This window comes from Podarcis pityusensis, assembly GCF_964106645.2.
Source record: "Podarcis pityusensis genome assembly, chromosome: 3".
NCBI lineage: Eukaryota > Metazoa > Chordata > Lepidosauria > Squamata > Lacertidae > Podarcis > Podarcis pityusensis.
Window position 1 is genome coordinate 43,257,651 of NC_138026.1, and position 18,651 is coordinate 43,276,301.

The 18,651-nt window shown below is 42.6% G+C and overlaps 1 protein-coding gene across 5 annotated transcripts in view; it reads right to left on the reverse strand.

The window, feature by feature from the left end:
* Positions 1-18,651, reverse strand: part of BACH2 (BTB domain and CNC homolog 2) — a 220,717-nt gene that overhangs the window by 38,060 nt on the left and 164,006 nt on the right. For all 5 annotated transcript variants that reach the window (XM_080999869.1, XM_080999867.1, XM_080999870.1 and 2 more), the window contains exon 3: positions 5,853-6,107. In XM_080999869.1, the coding sequence (XP_080855995.1) occupies positions 5,853-6,095 (243 nt within the window). In that variant the 5' untranslated portion in view covers positions 6,096-6,107. The remainder of the gene's footprint in view (positions 1-5,852; positions 6,108-18,651) is intronic.

Sequence of the window (18,651 nt, forward strand, 5' to 3'; positions counted from 1 at the left end):
CCCAGTGCTTTGCATGCAGAAGGTACCAGATTAAAACCCATGCACCTCTAGATAAAAGGATCAAATAGCAGGCGATGTGAAAGTCCCCTGCTAGAGAACCTGGAATGTCACTGCCAATGAGCAAAGATAATACTGGGCTAGGGACAGAAATCTGAGGTCTGACCTTGCATAATGTAGAGAGGTCAGACTTGGCATAAGGAAGCTTCTGACATTCTGTTTGACTCTAATGCTGAAAAACGACCTCTAACTAGGGTAGGAATTACCTGCATAAAGTTAAATCCCTCTCTGCCTCCTTTAAAGCCCAATCCACTTTTTTATATCTTGAAACTATTATTCCTTACAGAGAAAAGCTCTGTGGCTTTAACCTAGCTGATGGAAATTCAACTCAGCTTTCCCTATCACTGCATCTCTTCGTTGGCTTCTGCTTCTTCTACCTTCCCCACATTGTGTGTGCGCGCGCGTTGCTTTTCTCAACATTTTGTTTCTCTTGGACATCACTGCACAGTATCTAAATATCACAGTTGTGCTCGGTCAGTCCAAAAGGTCCATCTAGCCCAGGCATCCCCAAACTCGGCCCTCCAGATGTTTTGGGACTACAACTCCCATCATTCCTAGCCAACAGGACCAGTGGTCAGGAATGATGGGAACTGCAGTCCCAAAACATCTGGAGGACCGAGTTTGGGGATGCCTGATCTAACCTATCATTCCACTTTCACCAGTGCACAACTGGATGCCATGAGAGAACAGGAAGGCAAATTGCTCTTTCCTACTACTGTTCCCCAGCAGCTGATATTCAGAGGCATCTTGCATCTTAATCTGGAGGACCAGCATAGCCATAACAACTAATATCCTCTCTGAATTTCTTTAACACCCTTTTAAAGCCATCTACGTTGGTGGCCATCACTGCACTTTATGGCAGCAAATTTCGTAATATAAGCAATGTGTGTTAATGTACTGTCAGTTAATTTCATTGGACAACCCTGAGTACCAGTCCTATGAAAGAGGGAATAAAGGAAGGAGAGTCAGTGTGGCTCCTCCACGAGAGGTTCTGAGGGTGGCAACACGAGAATGGGCCTTTTCTGCAGGGGCACCCCATTTGTGGAATGCTTTCCTCTTTAACCAGGCATTTGGCAGACAGACATCCGATTCCCTTTTAAAATGTGTTGTGGCAGATGGAATTATAGGGTTATCTTTGTTTTTGCTTTTATTATGTATTTTGTGCTTTTATATTGTGATCCACCCGGAGATCTACGGTCAGAGGTGGCATACTTACTAAATGAATGAATGAATGACTAACTAACTAACTATTGGTTAGAGTGCTAGAATTGGACCTGGGAGACCAGGGTGCAAAACCTTGCTCAGCCATGAAACCCACTAGCTGACTTTGGGCAAGTCACTGTTTCTCTGCCTTAACCTACCTCATGGAGTTGTTGTGAAGATAAAATGGAGGGGGAGGAGTATGTATGGCACCTTGAGCTCTTTGGGGAAATGGTGGGATAAAAATGTAGCAATGAATGAATGAATGAATTTCTCCACATCATACATAATTGTATGAACCTTTATCATGTCCCATTCACTCTACCTCTCCAAACTTCTTTTCTCCCCCCCTTCCCCAAAGCTAGAAAGTCTTTCCCAGTAGAGTTGCCATCTCTATCCCTCTGATTATTGTTTTGTTAAATCACTAGATATTTAAATACATACTGATTTTGTATAATTATTTTTAACCTATGATGAATTCCTGCCTGCTCTGAAAGCCAGGCAGTGAATTTGTCCATTAAAAATGGCTACTACTCCTGCTTTAACTATTCTTTGTTTTTTCTCCAAATTCAGATCACTGTGGAGACCAGATGTGCTGCATCTGATGAGCACTCTGTCAAAGTATTATACACAATACATAAACAGAGGAGAGAAGAGAGATGCACATAACGGAACACTCTCGGTTTTCTAAAAGAACAAAGACTAAAACACAGTAAGTCATAATCTTTCATATAACACTCCAGTAGTAACTGACCTTGTGCATTCTGCCTTTGATTTTTCTCCTGTGCCCAATCATCTTCTGTTGGCTAATACACAACACTCTGCTCCCCCATCTCGGGCCAGTCGGCTGCCGTGGATGGCTAACTGATGCAAGGGCTTCTTACTGTTGCCACTTAAGGAACACAGTTAATGCTGGATGCCTGACTCCATCCCACCCATGGCTCTGAATGGATGAGCTTTCTAAACACACTTGGCTTCTGCCAGCCTAGAAGCCTGAGTTCATCTTTCTGCCCGGCATTTCTTTCATGTAAAACATTCAGCAACCCAAGGCATTATATATGCAGATCTATAAGCAAACGGATGAGATAATGCAGGGCAGTGACTGTCACTGAAAGGTGTTATGTTTCATAGCAGATCCCAGATAAATACTTAAAACGAGAGCAAAGTGCAAAGATAGCATATAATGCACACACTCTGTATTAGTAACACAATTTAGAAAAATAAACAAGGATATGTTATGATGGACTGGCTGGGCAGGAAGTGGGAAAAGCATACCATTCCTATAATGTTGTACTGCCTGTAATTCTGGCTATCTTATATGACATCAGTATTTGACAAGAGCTCTAGACAACACTGACTGCAAGCCCAGCATTTTTCCCATGGAAAATGGCTTCCTTAGGAGTCATTGTTTTGCTCCTTGCTTTGGTATTTCCAAGACTTTATTTGTAATGGGTTAAAACTCCCTTTAGTTAAAATCTTGACTTGTCAGAAGAAGGAAAATAAAATAAAACCCATGCTTTCCTTCCACGCAGCTTTCACCTTCAGATATGACCAATGCAGCTTTGCTTTAACTGGCAAAGAAGAGCAGGCAACCCTATGAATCAGGCACTATTCTAAACAGTGCTGGGTATTTCTAAAGTAAAAGTACCACTACACCATGAATGACTCAATCATTTTCCTGAGAGTTATTACTTGCAGCGATGAAGCAATGTTAATTGGATAATGGCCTTCTGCCAGCTAATATTGGCATGACCTACAATACCCTTGGCTGACAGCCCTGGATGTCTCTCTATCACACTTCTTCTTTTTTTTGTAATCTAGATGGGAAGTGGAAACCATTAAAAAAATATTCCCAAGTGCTATTTAACTTCTTATCATGAATTAAAAGCTTAATTAAATGTCTTGTTAAAAGGAAGGAAGACTGATTTCTATGATTAAATAAAGCAAAAACACAACAACAACAGGAATATGGATCAAATCAATTCTACCAAATTAATATGTTTCTTGGGAAATAATTTATTCGGTTTGAATTTTTAACAAGAGTCATTATGGAAAGTGCACAGAGAGGAGGATCCCTCCTGCTGCTCCATAGTTGGGTGGGTGTCATGAGGCCTAAGTGGGTTTCCCCCTCCAAATGAATGGTACTAAGTCATAGACTAAAACTCAAACCCACCATGAGAGCCAATACTGTATAACCAAGATGAATTAACCTTGTGCTTTCATGACAGCCCTAGGATGAAACCCTACACCTGCTTAATTGGGGGTCTGGTCCCACCAAACTCAGCAAAGCTTGCTTCTGAAGACATCCCAAGGATGTCTAGTGTTTTAGTGGTCATACTGGCTGGGGTTGATGCAAGTTCAAGTCCAGCAACATCTGCAGGAAAAGCCATGTCGGTTACCCCGGGTATGAAGAATATTTGCTCTGTTGCTTTGGAGTTTTATTACTTTAAAGTTTTCTTCATCTGTATAATTTACTCCAGTTGCAATATTTTATTTTATTATCTTATTTTATTATTACATTTATATCGCATGTCTCTTCCAAGGAGCACAAGGTGGACATAGGAACAGCCTTATAATGAGTTTATCCACGTAGCTCAGTATTGCCTACTGTCAGGGACTGGGAAGAGGAGGAATGCGGGAGACCACCTCCCCAGCCTGACCCTTCCGGGGAGGAGGAAGAGGAAGATTTACAACAGGGGTTTGCGGGAGGGCATGGGAGAGGAGGAGGAAGAGGAAGCGGGGCGACAGCATCCTGACACCTACACTGGCTTCTCCAGTCACTCTCAGCGGCTTCCAACAAAATATTAAAATACAGTGGTACCTCTGGTTATGTACTTAATCCATTCCGGAGGTCTGTTCTTAACCTGAAACTGTTCTTAACCTGAAGCACCATTTTAGCTAATGGGGCCTCCCGCTGCTGCCACGCTGCCGGAGCATGATTTCTGTTCTCATCCTGAAGCAAACTTCTTAACCTGAAGCACTATTTCTGAGTTAGCAGTGTCTGTAACTTGAAGCGTCTGTAACCTGAAGCGTATGTAACCTGAGGTACCACTGTACAGTAGCATGCACTGCTGCCACCTCCCCGCCCCCCACCACAGCAATTTGCTCCTCCTCCTCCCCACCAGCTTACTTTTTGAATGGTTTGCTGCTGCTAACACACAGGAGCACAGGTGGCCTCTCCAGCTCCCAGCCTTCTTTGCCTTCTTCTATAGAGGGGGTACTTTCTCAGAGCAAGGCATTCTGGGTGAGGTGGCACTGGGAGTGTTCCCGTGCCTCTGATCCTTTTCTATGGCAGCTAGAAATTTTCTTTTAAAATTGAAAGCTAGTAAAGTTACTTTAGTAAATTTTAACTTTTTTTAAAAAAAAAAGTTTTCTAACGGTAACTGCAAAGGTAGAGACACTTCCCCTACGATGCCTTTCCCTGAGGCACAAATTCCTTCCTCAAAGCCAGGGATGGCGATGCTGTGAGTTCTCTGAAGAATCTCATAAGGGCTGAATAGGTGGACCAGCAGGTGAGGCAAGTGAATGGGGGGGGGGGGCTGGGGACAATAAGACTCCCCTACTAACCCTGCCGCTGGAGACAGTTTGTTCAGTTTATCTCATGCAAACATCAGCCTTGTTCTGGTATTACAATTTTATACAGATGGACACTTGTATAACGTGAGATTCTGCTGCACAGTTAGTTATCTTTTCCTGGTCTAATACAAACAGTAAAAGCTGAAGCGTGTTGGAAGTACATTTATTGGTCCTAAAAAGATTCCTGTGCTACTTTCCGCATTATAAAATGTGCATTTAAGTGACAGTAATATTAGAAGCAATTTGCATGCTGCAATAAAGAGGACTAGAAATATCTTTCAAACTTCTACAAGTCGCTTGATTGTATAAGGTACTGGTAGTGCAGTGAAACTACAGTGAGTTTGCCGTTTTGGATTTTACATTTCTCACTATAGTGAAGTTCTTTTGAGATATTAGAAAGCTGTCTTCTGTGTGCTGGAAATAGGCTTTTTCAATTATTCTTAAGTGTCACACAACCACTTGTAACGAAGCAAAAAAGTTTCAGTGACCCTGTTTCGACCCTGACAATGTTGTAAGCTTGGGAGAATACCTGCTTGGGAGACATACTCTGTTCTCTTATTCACTTTCTATTATGCATTCCTTGTTTCTGCAATGGCTCATTCTACAACCTACAGATAAGTATTCCAGATCATTTTCCAGCTCTTGTTTCAGCAGCAGATTAATGGAGTTCATGAGGCTACGTTTGTATGATCCCTCCCTGTTTCTGCTCTTCCTTCTTCCCTGCCTGCTGCCTTGTTCTTGCCTGGTAAGCTCCTTTGTTCTCTTGTTTCTAGCCCAGAAGACCACAGGGAGTCTGATTCTGAATCATTTACTGCCCTCACTCCTGGGACTAAAACACACACAGTCAAATCTGAAAACATGAAGGGGCTCTGAGCTCAGTGTTATTGTTGTTTGTTTTAAAAAAACCTTTCAGGTTTAGCCAATTCCTAACTGTAAGAGAGTGGCTTATTCTCTGTCTCTGTTACCATGTTATAAAGTTTTGCTTTTTTAAGGGACGTAGGAATGGTGACATACTATACCTCCTCTGGCAGGCTGACCACCAGATCATTTTCTGTCTGCCCGACCAACACCTGCAAGAAGTATTCGCTGCACGCAGCCAGCACAGCCCGGTGGGCTCGGAACTCTTTCCCCTCCACAATCAAAGTCACATCACAGAGAATATCCTGCTTCCGCTGGTCATTGAGGCACAGGAGGATATTGGTACAATGGACTGTTGACTCATACACATACATGGGGGATTCAGTCTTCTCATCCACAGACATTCCGTTCACACCCTAAAATAGAAACAACAAACAATAAGGGAGAGAGATAGGGCTGGAGAGATTTGTCAAAGTGCTTGCTAAGAAAGGAAGATTACATCATGATTTCTGCGTCCTGCATGGGTTAGCCAGCTCTCTGCAGAACTGCTGATCAGCACTTTGATTCTTAGCTGGAACAAAGAGCTCAAGAAATATATATATATATATATATATATATATATATATATATATATTTCTCTGAAATGTATCTCTGAAAAGACAATTGCATTATAAGCTTTTTACTCTATCCACTTAGTTGGCTCTTTCTCCCTCCCACAACATTGAATCAGGAATATGGAATAATGTCTTGAAATGTTGAAGGCTATCAACCAACACAGTTTTAATAGATAGGAGGCTCCTGGGAAAGGGTGGGGAGAGAAAGGGAAGCACAAATAAAAAAAAAACATTTGTGAGCATCTTTTGGCAGAGAAAAGCAATTCAACCCAGAGCTCTTTCATATTAGAACTATGGTGCCGAACTGGAGCTTACCGGCACAATTCAGAATAAGTTATCACAACCCAACATTTCACAGAAATCTCTGTGTAAAATTCCCACTGCCTGTACACAGAATAAAGAATGGGGCAGTGGGATTCACTCTGTATGTACACTTGACCTGCAGGATCAGTGTGTTTGTGTGTCTTCAGAACAGGACCCAGAGGAACAGAGGAAGCTTTATACCAAATCATACCACTGGTTAATCTAGTCAAGTACTGTCTACTGACCAGCAGTGGGCTCTCCCAGAGTATTAGGCAGGAGTGCTTCCAAGCTCTATCTCGAGATGCTAGGGGTTGATCCTGAAACCTTCTGCATACAGTGCACATGCTCTATCCACACTTGTAAATGATCTGAGAACACCTTGCACCTCAATAAACTGGCTTGGAAACAGATACAGTGGTGCCTCGCAAGACGAAAAGAATCCGTTCCGCGAGTCTCTTCGTCTTGCGGGTTTTTTCGTCTTGCGAAGCAAGCCCATTAGAGGTTTAGCGGCTTAGCGCTACAGTATTAGCGGCTTAGCCGGCTTAAAGATCAGCTGATAAGCGGCTTAAAGATCAGCTGATAAGCGGCTTAACGATCAGCTGATAAGCGGCTTAGCATCAGCTGTTAAGCGGCTTAAAGATCAGCTGATAAGCGGCTTAGCATCAGCTGTTAAGCGGCTTAAAGATCAGCTGATAAGCAGCTTAGCCATCAGCTGATAAGCGGTTTAGCGGCTTGGGAAAAAGGGGGGGGAAAGGGAAAAAACCCCGCAGGAACTCGCAAGACATTTTCGTCTTGCGAAGCAAGCACATAGGAAATTCGTTTTGCGAAGCACCTCCAAAACGGAAAACCCTTTCGTCTAGCGGGTTTTCCGTCTTGCGAGGCATTCGTCTTGCGGGGCACCACTGTATCCTGCTGGTACTGTGACCATGCTCTCTTGATAATAGTTAGCATTAAAATAAAACTTTTCCCCGAGCGTTCAAATCATTCTCTATAGAGAGATATGCGCTAGTTGCTGATTTGCTAGTGGGCCAAGTTCAAGGTGATATTATTCATATATAAAGCTCTTAACAGCTTAGGACCAGTTTACTTGTAGGATCACCTTACCCCACATGTGTTCTTCTGCCAACCTAGCACTTCGAAAGCATGCCAGTGCAAGTAGATAAATAGGTACCACTGTTGTGGGAAGGTAAACGGCGTTTCTGTGTGCTCTGGTTTCCATCACGGTGTTCCGTTACGGATACCTTTCTTTCAGTGTGGGAGAACCTACAACTTGGAGCACACTGTTGACACCAGGCAGGCAACTTCACTGTCTTCTTTTTGGCACCTGCCTTGTCCTGCATTTGTAAGAACTCAATTGCTTAGTATGGCAGTGCCTACACATTGGAACTTGTTGCCTACTGAAATCAAGCAGGACATAGAACCACAGAGTTGGAAGGGACAACGAGGGTCATCTAGTCCAACCCCTGGCAATGAAGGAATCTTTCGCCGAATGTGAGGCTTGAATCAACTGCCCTGAAGTTAAGCGGTTCATGCTCTGCCAACTGAGCTACCGCAAGCCCTCTGCCTTCAATGTACACTTTATCGCACCTGCTAAACAAGCAGACGAGCCTTAGAAAGTTGGAAGTATTTTACATCTGTTTTAGTATTTTAACTTTTTAATGTTTTAAAATATGGTTGTGAATTCTATTTTATTTTACTGTTTTATCTTTTGTAAACCTCTTTGAGGTTTGTTTGTTTTTACAATCAAGTAGAGCACAAATTTTATGAAATAAATAAATAAGAAAGAAAGAAAGAAAGAAAGAGAAAAACTTTTAAAAATATTTTATTAAGTAGGACAAGATTTGGTGTGACAAAACACTTTTAACACCAGCCCTCACCATGTAAAAGGTTCCACAAGCATCAGAAGAAGAAATAAGGCAGAGGAATTAGTGAGAGATTACAGATGGATGTAACCCAAGCACAAGCGTCAGAAAATATACAAATATACAAAGAAGATAAAAGTTGCTTTAAAAAAAAAAAAAAGTAACACCCAAAGCATTGTTGCATTTTGCAAAGGCAAAACAATAAAGGAAAGTATTTCAATTTCACCCCAAATGAAGCCAACCTGGTCTGGGACAAAAGGTCTGACTGGTCTAGATGGGTTAAAGCGGAAGCTGATGTTTGCACAGCTCTGCCTACACAAAAAGGTATCAAGTGGGCATGTGCTGGGGAATGCAGTTTGGTCTATAGTTATGCAGATTGCCCTATTTGTCTCTATACTGATATTTAAAAAGGACAGAAAAATGCATTATTTAAGAAACAGAATAAGGCAACTATAAATTATTGCCTCTTCGCTCCCATTTTAATTCTTTCAAGTTTTCTGCTTCCTGGGTTGCTCTGAAAATATGAGACAAGTAGCATGCATGAGATAAATAAGCAGAGGTGGGTAGCACCACTGGTTCAGGTGCACTGGGCACCAGCACCACAGGGGGCGCCACAACAATAATGTCGAACAGAACATGAGAGGCTGGGGAAGGGCGTCACAAAGGGTGCCACTGAAATAAAAATAATCTTAAATGTGCTTTTCAGATATGTTTGTGCTTCCATGCTATACAGTGGTACCTCAGGTTACAGATGCTTCAGGCTACATACGCTTCAGGTTACAGACTCCACTAACCCAGAAATAGTACCTCGGGTTAAGAACTTTGCTTCAGGATGAGAACAGAAATCGTGCGGTGGTGGCGTGGCGGCAGTGGGAGGCCCCATTAGCTAAAGTGGTACCTCAGGTTAAGAACAGTTTCAGGTTAAGAATGGACCTCCAGAACGAATTAAGTTCTTAAGCCGAGGAACCAATGTATATAACTAGCCACAAAAGTAAATGGTATAATTCAAATAGGGTGGTGAAAGTGATTAACAGATTGGCTAGATGAGAAGAGACTGCAAAAGATGAGGCTCTAAGAACAACATAAATAAGAGGTGACATCATTTTGCAACACTAATGAAGGGCAAGAGAGATTAAATTAATGCCCTCCTTTCAATGAATGAAAAAGTGTATTTCCCTCCCCTCCTGCTCACCTTTGAAGGAGATTCTGTCTGGGAGACAAATGTAGAGAATGAGCATGTGAATTACCGCCAAAGGCTTCCCAGCCCTCTGGCAACTGTCCACATTCACTTGCCTTTCATTTTAATCCCTGGAGGCGCTATTTCTGAAGCAAAGTGGAAGGAAAAGATGAGATTGCCACCTTCTCTCTCCCCCTCCCCAGCTTTGGGGAAAGAGCAGCGTGATATCTCTGATACCTGATACTTTAGAGCACAAAATCCAAATAAGGCCATACCTCTCCCAAGACTGGAACTCAAGTGTGAGGCAGTGTCCCATTTAACTCCATTGCATAGTCTATTCTGAGATTGTTTGCGAGAAAAGACTTGCCCATCTACTAAGCTCTGCGTATTAGTGAACATAAGCCAGGACTGGGGTAGTGACAATCACAAATAATGGTTGGCTACTAAGAGAAGACAAATTCTGCAGATTCCTGGTTGCAGCAGAAGTTGTATAATGGCTGCCATGGCTGTAACCTCATCAAGGATGAAGGATAAAATTTACACCACATAATATGGGGAGAAGCAGAGCCCACTGGTGGGCCAACTCTTACACTGGTGCCCTCCCATGAGTTCTAGGGCAGCCTGAGGCATCCATTCAGGTGACATACAGTGCCCTGGAACAATCACTGACATAGCATTGATATGGGACATGGTGTAGAATTGAAAACCCACTTCATGGACAGGTATAAGGGTGGGACCTGCCAAGGTGCTGGGTGCCTGGCAGCTGCCTAGTAGTGCCAAGTTGCTAACTCTGGCCTTAGTCAGGACTTCACATCAGTTAAGTGGAAGAGCCCATAATAAGCAGGCACCGCTGGCCTATTCATACCATGTTCAGCAAGGCTTCAGGTGGGTAAAGACAAACACTTACCAATGCATCAATTTTTGATGCTGAAAGTGAGCAAGACAACATTAAGAGGTAGGATACGTGATATCTCTGCCACGCCACCCCAAATGGCATCCCTGTTGCACACTCTACCCATCTTAGTTGGAACATTTAGGAGCTCTTACTTTGTGGAGAACTATCATCATGCAGCAAGTATCTTGCATTCTTTGTAGGGGGGTGGGAGAGAAGACCCACTACATAATGTTCCATTCTATGTAATAAGCATTAAACCTGAAGGCAGGAAAACATACAACAGGAATGTTGTTTTTGATGGCCCCTAGAGCATGACTAAGGGACGCGGGTGGCAAAGGGATGCGGGTGGCGCTGTGGGTAAAACCACAGTGCCTAGGACTTGCCGATTGTATGGTCGGCAGTTCGAATCCCCGCGGCGGGGTGAGCTCCCATCCTTTGGTCCCAGCTCCTGCCCACCTAGCAGTTCGAAAGCACTCTTAAGTGCAAGTAGATAAATAGGGACCGCTTTATAGCGGGAAGGTAAACAGCGTTTCCGTGTGCTGCTCTGGTGCCGGTTCGTCAGAGCAGCTTCGTCACGCTGGCCACGTGACCCGGAAGTGTCTGCGGACAGCGCTGGCTCCCGGCCTCTAGAGTGAGATGAGTGCACAACCCTAGAGTCTGTCAAGACTGGCCCGTACGGGCAGGGGTACCTTTACCTTTACTAGAGCATGACTAATTCGTGGTGAGTCAGACTAGGAAGGGTAGTCTTGGCTGCACCTTTTACTCCCTGAATATCAATTTTTAACCTTCCCCCCACTCCCAGAAGTGGCCAAGTTCTGCGCTCCTTCATAGGTATGTGCAGGTAAGTTTATGTTTATATGGACAGGTTAGTTTTAAAGGATTGTAGTACAAGTACAAATTATCTTCAGAAAAATCCAGAATGAATTTTAATTATCATTTTAATTAACTGATTTCCCAACCAGTTAATTATACAACACTCTTGCATCTTTAAGGCAAGGAAGGTTTAAAATAAGAAAAGAAAGAGATTCTATGAAACAATAAAGAGGCAGTCAGTTAAATAAAACCAGTTCTAATACTGGAAAGCAAGACAGCCAAATATATTCAGTCTAAATAAGCTAACAGGACAAAAGGTCCCCCACATACGCACAGTAATTGCTACATAGCAGTAGGTCAATCTGTCAAGAAAAGTCTTAATTACAAGCAGAATGGAAGCAAACTGCACTGCTGAATTCAGTGAGTTGGGCGTCTCAAATGTGAGTGAAATGAAGAGCTACTGACATTTGTTACACTAATATAGCTTCTTCATAACTATATTATCTAAGCCACGGGTGAACAGTCCTTTTCAGCCCAAGGGCCACGTTCCCTTTTGCAGAGCCCTTCAGGGGCCACGTGCTAGTGATGGGCCAGAGGCAAAAGTAGGCAGAACAATGGATGAGACTCTTATGTCTGTACAGCAGACCACATTCCTGCCATGCAAAAACTAGAGGTTTCTATACACTCATACCCAGCTTTCCATCCAGGCAAGCAGGATGAATTATCACAGTTCAAAGACACATTCAGGCTGCCCAAGGGGGTCTCAGAGCTAAGTGAATGAAGGGCCTAGGTAGGGAGAATGGCCAAGGAGTCCTGGGGGCCAGATAGAGAGATCTGGGTAGCCACCTTTCACCCCTAGGCCTAAGGTTCCCCATCTCTGATCTAGGCAATGATACAAGTTCTGATAAATAGCAGCAACCTTCCAATCCTTAGTCCTAGAGTGCTCACTCTAAACAGTGAAAATATCCAGGTTAAAAGAGTGATAGATACAAACCACAGCAAGCCTAGTAATCCTGCCTAGCCACATGCAGGAGCTGTTAGGTCAAAATGCTAATACAGAGCAACTTAGTTGCGTGTCGAGGTCCCCAGGGCCACCCCAATAACTCACACATCACACAGAATTTTTGTTCAAGATTTTTGGCATAATTTTGGCCACAACTTTATTGAAATACAAATTTGTGAGTGGTTGCTTAGGCACTGGTTGCAACTATCTGCCCCCACCATGGGGGACAGACTGACATTCCGCACAATGCGAAAGTCAGAATAGGGGAATACACTTGGGGGTTACGCGGAGCAGGGAACCTGCCCTCACCCCAAATGCAACCAGGAGCTCATTGCTATGGCCCGAGCCCCCTTGACAGAGTGGACAAGCAATAGTTAGCCCCCAATTCCTTTAACGGAATCCCTTGCAGCAGCAGCATTAGAGGGGCAGGCACTCAACCTACCAAGGGCAGGCACTCAACCACTTCCCCTCAACCAACCAAACCATAAACCAATGCCTAACTGCAACCTTACAAGTTGTGACGATTTGCTACGCAGTAGGCAAAAACCAAATGGCCCCAGCCAATCAGCCAGATGGACAAAATTCCTACCAGGCCCCTGCCCCAAGAGCAGACGACCCCATGACAGGCATAGCAAGGTCAAAGCGAACAACCCTAATTCTAGGGAGGGGGGGACGGGCAATCCGATGCACGGTCAAAAAGAGGAAGCCCTAGCCTCGTGCAAGGAGTTTTAGCATTTCTGGCTGTCAATCAACAAATGGCAACATTAACTTCTTCCCAACAACAAGGGAAGCCCCAATCGCATCAGTGGCCAATGAACAATTAGCCCGCCCCCAACTTTGGAGTGTCCTGGCGGCCCCCACCGCAACACATGCTCTCCATGAAGGAGAACACGCTTTCCAACCTTTAGAAAATATAATTATGAGGTGGGGGGGGGAGCATTAACAGGAGGGAGCATGGCCATGAAGGAAAGAAGATGGCTGTTTAAACTCTAGCTCTGCTCCAAAGCTCAGAAAAACTGTTTTCAGCAAAAGCCCCGGTTGTCAAAACCCCAAACCTTGAAGCAAGGAGAGGGGAATGCAAAAGGATTTAGAAAAGCTGAAAATAAAAGACCTCACTCCATTCTTCCTGCCCTGAGACAGAAGGCTTACTTCAACAAGGACACTAATGCATGGTCCAGGATGCTGCCGCCCTTAAAAGTGGCCTCTTCCTTACTCAAAAAGAATATCTTAAGAGAAGAATTTGCAGCACAAGAAGAAGCCATAAAGAAGCTTATTAAAAAATACTTGGAAAGAACTAATGCTTCCAATGGAAACGAAACTGACAGAACTTAACAGGAGACTTAACAGAAGCAACTACAGCAACAAAAGAATTAAGCCAAATCCATGCCCCGCTCCCCAAATCAAAGAATTACAAAAAGGAAATACAGTGGTACCTCGGGTTACAAACACTTCGGATTACAGACTCTGCTAACCTGGAAGTAGTACCTCAGGTTAAGAACTTTACCTCAGGATGAGAACAGAAATCGCGCTGCTTTGGCGTGGCGGCAGCAGGAGGCCTCATTAGCTAAAGTGGTACCTCAGGTTAAGAACAGTTTCAGGTTAAGAACGGACCTCCGGAACGAATTAAGTTCGTAACCAGAGGTACCACTGGACAGATATACGCAACAAGCTTGAAGATGCAGAAAATCGAAATATGGCAATTAATTTACTTTTTTTTTTTGGTAGAGAGAGTGCAAGAGAATGATCCTGCACAATTTATTGCCTCATGGATTAGATCACTGCTTCCAGACCTCATAGTATCTGCTGACGATTTTGAACGGGCACACATAGCACTTGGACCCAAATTTAGGGAGGGAGCTCCAGTCCCCTCCCCATGATATAATTGTCTGCTTTTCCCCTTACAGGTAGGAGGAGGAAGTGTGGAACAAACAGAGGAACCTAATATCCACAACATATAAAAACAGCCCAGTTATGGTGATACAGGATCTGACTTCTGAAGCACTGAAAAAAGGAAAAAAATCTATGTGCTTGCACAATTAAACTGCAAGAAACTGTAATTAAATATCACTGGGGCTTCCCCTTCTGTCTTATCGTCATGAGAGGATCAATATAGGTCATAGCAACAAATAGACTGGAAGCAACACATCTCCTCAATATTTTTGGAACTGGCCTACCTCTGGAATGGCAGCAAGCAATGGAAGAAGAAAAAGGTGAACTTTTTCGTACTTTCTCATTTCTCTTCCTGCCACAGCGGTATCTATTTATCTGCTTGCACTGGTGTGCTTTTGAACTGCTAGGCTGGCAGAAGCTGACCTTCCGATCGGCAAGCCCAAGAGGCTCAGTGGTTTAGACCACAGCATTTAGAACCAGCCTAAAATCCAAAACAGCTTCACACAAACCATGCTTAATCTGTGGAAAGAGAAGGCAGGAATTCTGATTCCAGCACTGCCACCACTGTCCCCCCCTCACCTTCCACCCCCTATTTAACAACACTTCACGACAATCTGATGGTGGATGGAGGAGGAAGCAAAAGGTCTGTACTGGTTATGTAACTTTTATAATAGAAATGTTCCACTCTCAGACCAAGAAATACGGACCAAACTATCTAGGAAACTTAAAAAACCCCTTGGCTGCTACTCCACCAAATCCACACTTTTTTGGCTAACCCATTTACCAGTAAGGCATCCACAAGACCACTAGCCCAATTTGAAAGATTTGTAAACATCAGTTGTTATCTTCACTTTGAACCCCCCTCCCACATTCATCAATATACTAAAACTATATTGTTTCATTGGGAACTGAAGAGGAAAAATGACTATTACTCATACTTAATCTAAGCACAACTACAAGGGCTCCTGATTAGGCATTTAGCTATGAGATATTGAATGTTATCTGTTAAATCTGCTCTATCCTGTTTCCCCTTTGCTTCTGTTTAAACCAGTTCACGAACCAAGAACTTATATATCGGCCACCAATATTGAAGCATATGTTGTAGATATTACTGCAAATTTATTATGCTATTTTTGTGATATACAAATGACACGAGAGGGGGGAAAACACTAATTTTGCAGTTCTGGAGCAGAAACATTCATACCACCACAGAAATAAGAATATGAATTATAACAGCAATAATTCCCTTTGCATCAGGATATTCTCTAGCCAATTCTCCATTTATCATTCAAATGGCAAAATCCACTGACATATTCCTCTGTTAAGTTCCCATTTACTGTGCAGGAAACAGAACTGGTAGATTGTGCTGAAAATCATTAAGAGCTAAGTAGGATGAAGAGAAGAACTCACACACCTATTTTTTTTAGCCAAATGCTGGAACATGAAATAATTTACAACCATGTGAAGTTACCAGCTATTTGGGAGTATTAAAAAAATCCAAATTAATTACCAATTACAAGATCCAAAAACATGAACATAAAGATAGAAATAATGAAATGTAATTGTACGTTATTATTATGATTCTTTAGCTGTTGCAAATATGATACAAGACTGATCTAGATTAATAATTCATTCAGCAATAATGTATCAGGAAAAGATAATTATACAGTGCCACAATTCTCACGCTGATTTCTGTAATTACAGATTACAACAGTGTTAGCAATTTTAAAAAAGGTTAGGGAGCGGCAGTAATTTGCCATGTCATCTTCAGATGCATTAATCTCTCTTTCTTGGAGCATCAGGGATAATTGGAAACACAATAATGGGTCAAGTAGGACTACATGGCCTTGCCTTTATGTCTATTGGCAAACATGCTGAACATGGTGTACATTAGCAGCTACTAGCCATAAATTGCTCATTCAAAGTGTTTACATAACTTATACAGGCAGGACAAAAGGTGACTTTCCAAGGGCCAAGAATAACTAAAACAGAGAAAGATGGCTCAAAGCCCAAGTTGAGCTTTCTTAAGTCCCATGGATTTGAATGGGTCAGATTTTAGCACATGTCTAACTCTTTCATTGAAACCAAAGAGGTAGAAGAAGAAAAAGCAGATGGCCTTTTGCTAAGAGTGTAATATAAGCCTATGTGGGAAGCCCATGGCTAAATTAATACCTGCACCATATTTCCTGTGTGTGCACAGAGTTCTTGGAAAATAAATCCCACATGAAAATGCATTAAACTCACAATCATAGTTAGCAGAAATGAGCCAGGATGCACCATACCATGAGCGTGTGTGTGTGTGTTGTTCCCAATCTCAAGTATTCAAAATCACTTAGAGGAAAGGAAATCTCCACAGTAATATATAGGCAACTATGTATTTGTCGTCTATCTATCTATCTATCTATCTATCTATCTATCTATCATCCAGTATGCCCACATATGGGTTTTTTTATGCCAGAAATTGGTCTAAGCCAATTTATAGCAAAATAAGAACTTGTGCCTTATTTTCATAAGTTCATGCGTGCTAAAGAAGTATTTACTACAACAGTGTTTGTTTCTCATTTGAATTATAGTGGGAGGGAGGGAGGTTCACTTGGATGGAAGTGAGAAAGTTACAGGACTTCCGGGTTGGCGCCATCGCCGAATGGCGGACTCCCTCCGAGCTCCGGAGGGAGCCTGCTCGGCAGGGGCTGGGTCCTACCGCACCGGCGATGCGGGGACCCTTAAAAACCACGGCCACGAGGGCCGTGGACATGGAGACTCGGCTGGCACCGTCAGCGCCCTCCCGACTCGTGAAGGAGCCTTTTTAAAGGCTACGGATCGGGTGCCGGGGAGAAGCGTGGTGCTTTGAGTCCTCTGCTATCCCTGCCGAGCGCAGCCGCATGCCATCCGGCGGAGAGCGCTGACTTCTTCCATTGAAAATTCGGACTTTTTAACAACAACCCGTGAGTAATTTGGAAACTGGGTTTAAAAGGAGGAAAAAAAAAAGAATTTCCTTTCGATTTGGACACGAGCGGGGGGGGATCCAAAAAGGAAGTCAGTCCCCTCCCCTATTGTAAACCTTCTAAGACAAGGACGGGGAAACCAAGGTCCAAAAAGATTTGTATTGCTGATAAAAACTAAGAATTCCACGATGGGAAATTATAAGAACTGTGCTGGAGGACGAATTGAGGGACAAGAAACGTAACCCCCCCCCCCTGGGAACCGGGGTGATTGAAGAGAGAGCCTGGTGAAGAGTCGGAGATTTTGACAGCTGTCAAAGTAGCTGTCAAAGTCGGAAAGCAGAGAGGATTTTATTATGAGAACTTTGCTGGCTAAATTTGTTACAATTTGCTATAACTTTTTAAAACTTGGATACAAAATGGCGAAAACATGGATAACAATCGGACTTTTGGACTAGAGAAAACAAAGTTACAACAATCCCCCTAGAGGAGTTTCGGGACATTACAAAGATGGTCGTAAGTGGAAAAATACCATTGGAATTTTATAGAACTGGTTATCTTCTGGGAAAGCTGCAAAACGGAAATAATATTTTGTCTACAGGGTGTACAGCTAAAGGAGACAATAGAATTTTCTATTGAAGAAAGGAAGGGACTGAACGCAAGTTTTTGTTCCTGAATAACAATAATCCCTGCAGACTTACTAAGCTTCTGAATTAGAACGTTTCAGCAGCGGAACAAGAGGAAACTGGACTACAATTTGGAAAGAACAATGGGGGGAGCTTTATTAAAGATCTGAAGCTAAGTGTTTTAAAAAATAATTATGAAAGGAAAAAAACAAAAAAAAAAAAAACCAGCAAGGAGTTGGGGGAAAATAGGCGATTTATGGATTGTAAGAATTCCAGGCGGATAACATGGTTTGGTGGTCAGGGGGAAATTAAACCGGGGACAGAGGGGGAGAACTAAAATCCAAAGGCTTGTCAATTTCTTTTTTTTGAACTGGTTTTGTTTCATTTATTATATCTTTTATTTCTTATTTTTGATATTTCTATTATGTGGGGTGTCTTTATTATTAAAAAAAAAAGGGAAATTGTGGAATAAAAATGGGGTGGGCCCTGGGAAAGAAATTTTTGGCTTTTTATTAAGGGTATTGATGAGGAGTGTAGAAATTTTAAATTCGAACAATGGTCTAAACAAATTAAGTTTTTAATCAGAATTGAGAGCTTGTGGAGCCAACAATATGAAACAGGAATATGATAGGGGTGGGGGAAGGGGGGAGTCCCAGAAAGTGGATATATGAAAATAAGGTTCTGAATGTATTTTAACTTTTTACTTTCTGTATTTTTGAAAATTTTAATAAACATTATTTAAAAAAAAAAAAAAAAAAAAAAAAGAGAAAGTTACAATTGCAGAAACATGAAAAGGGAGCCTAAAAGCCGAGAGATAGAGAGAGAGAGAAAGGTC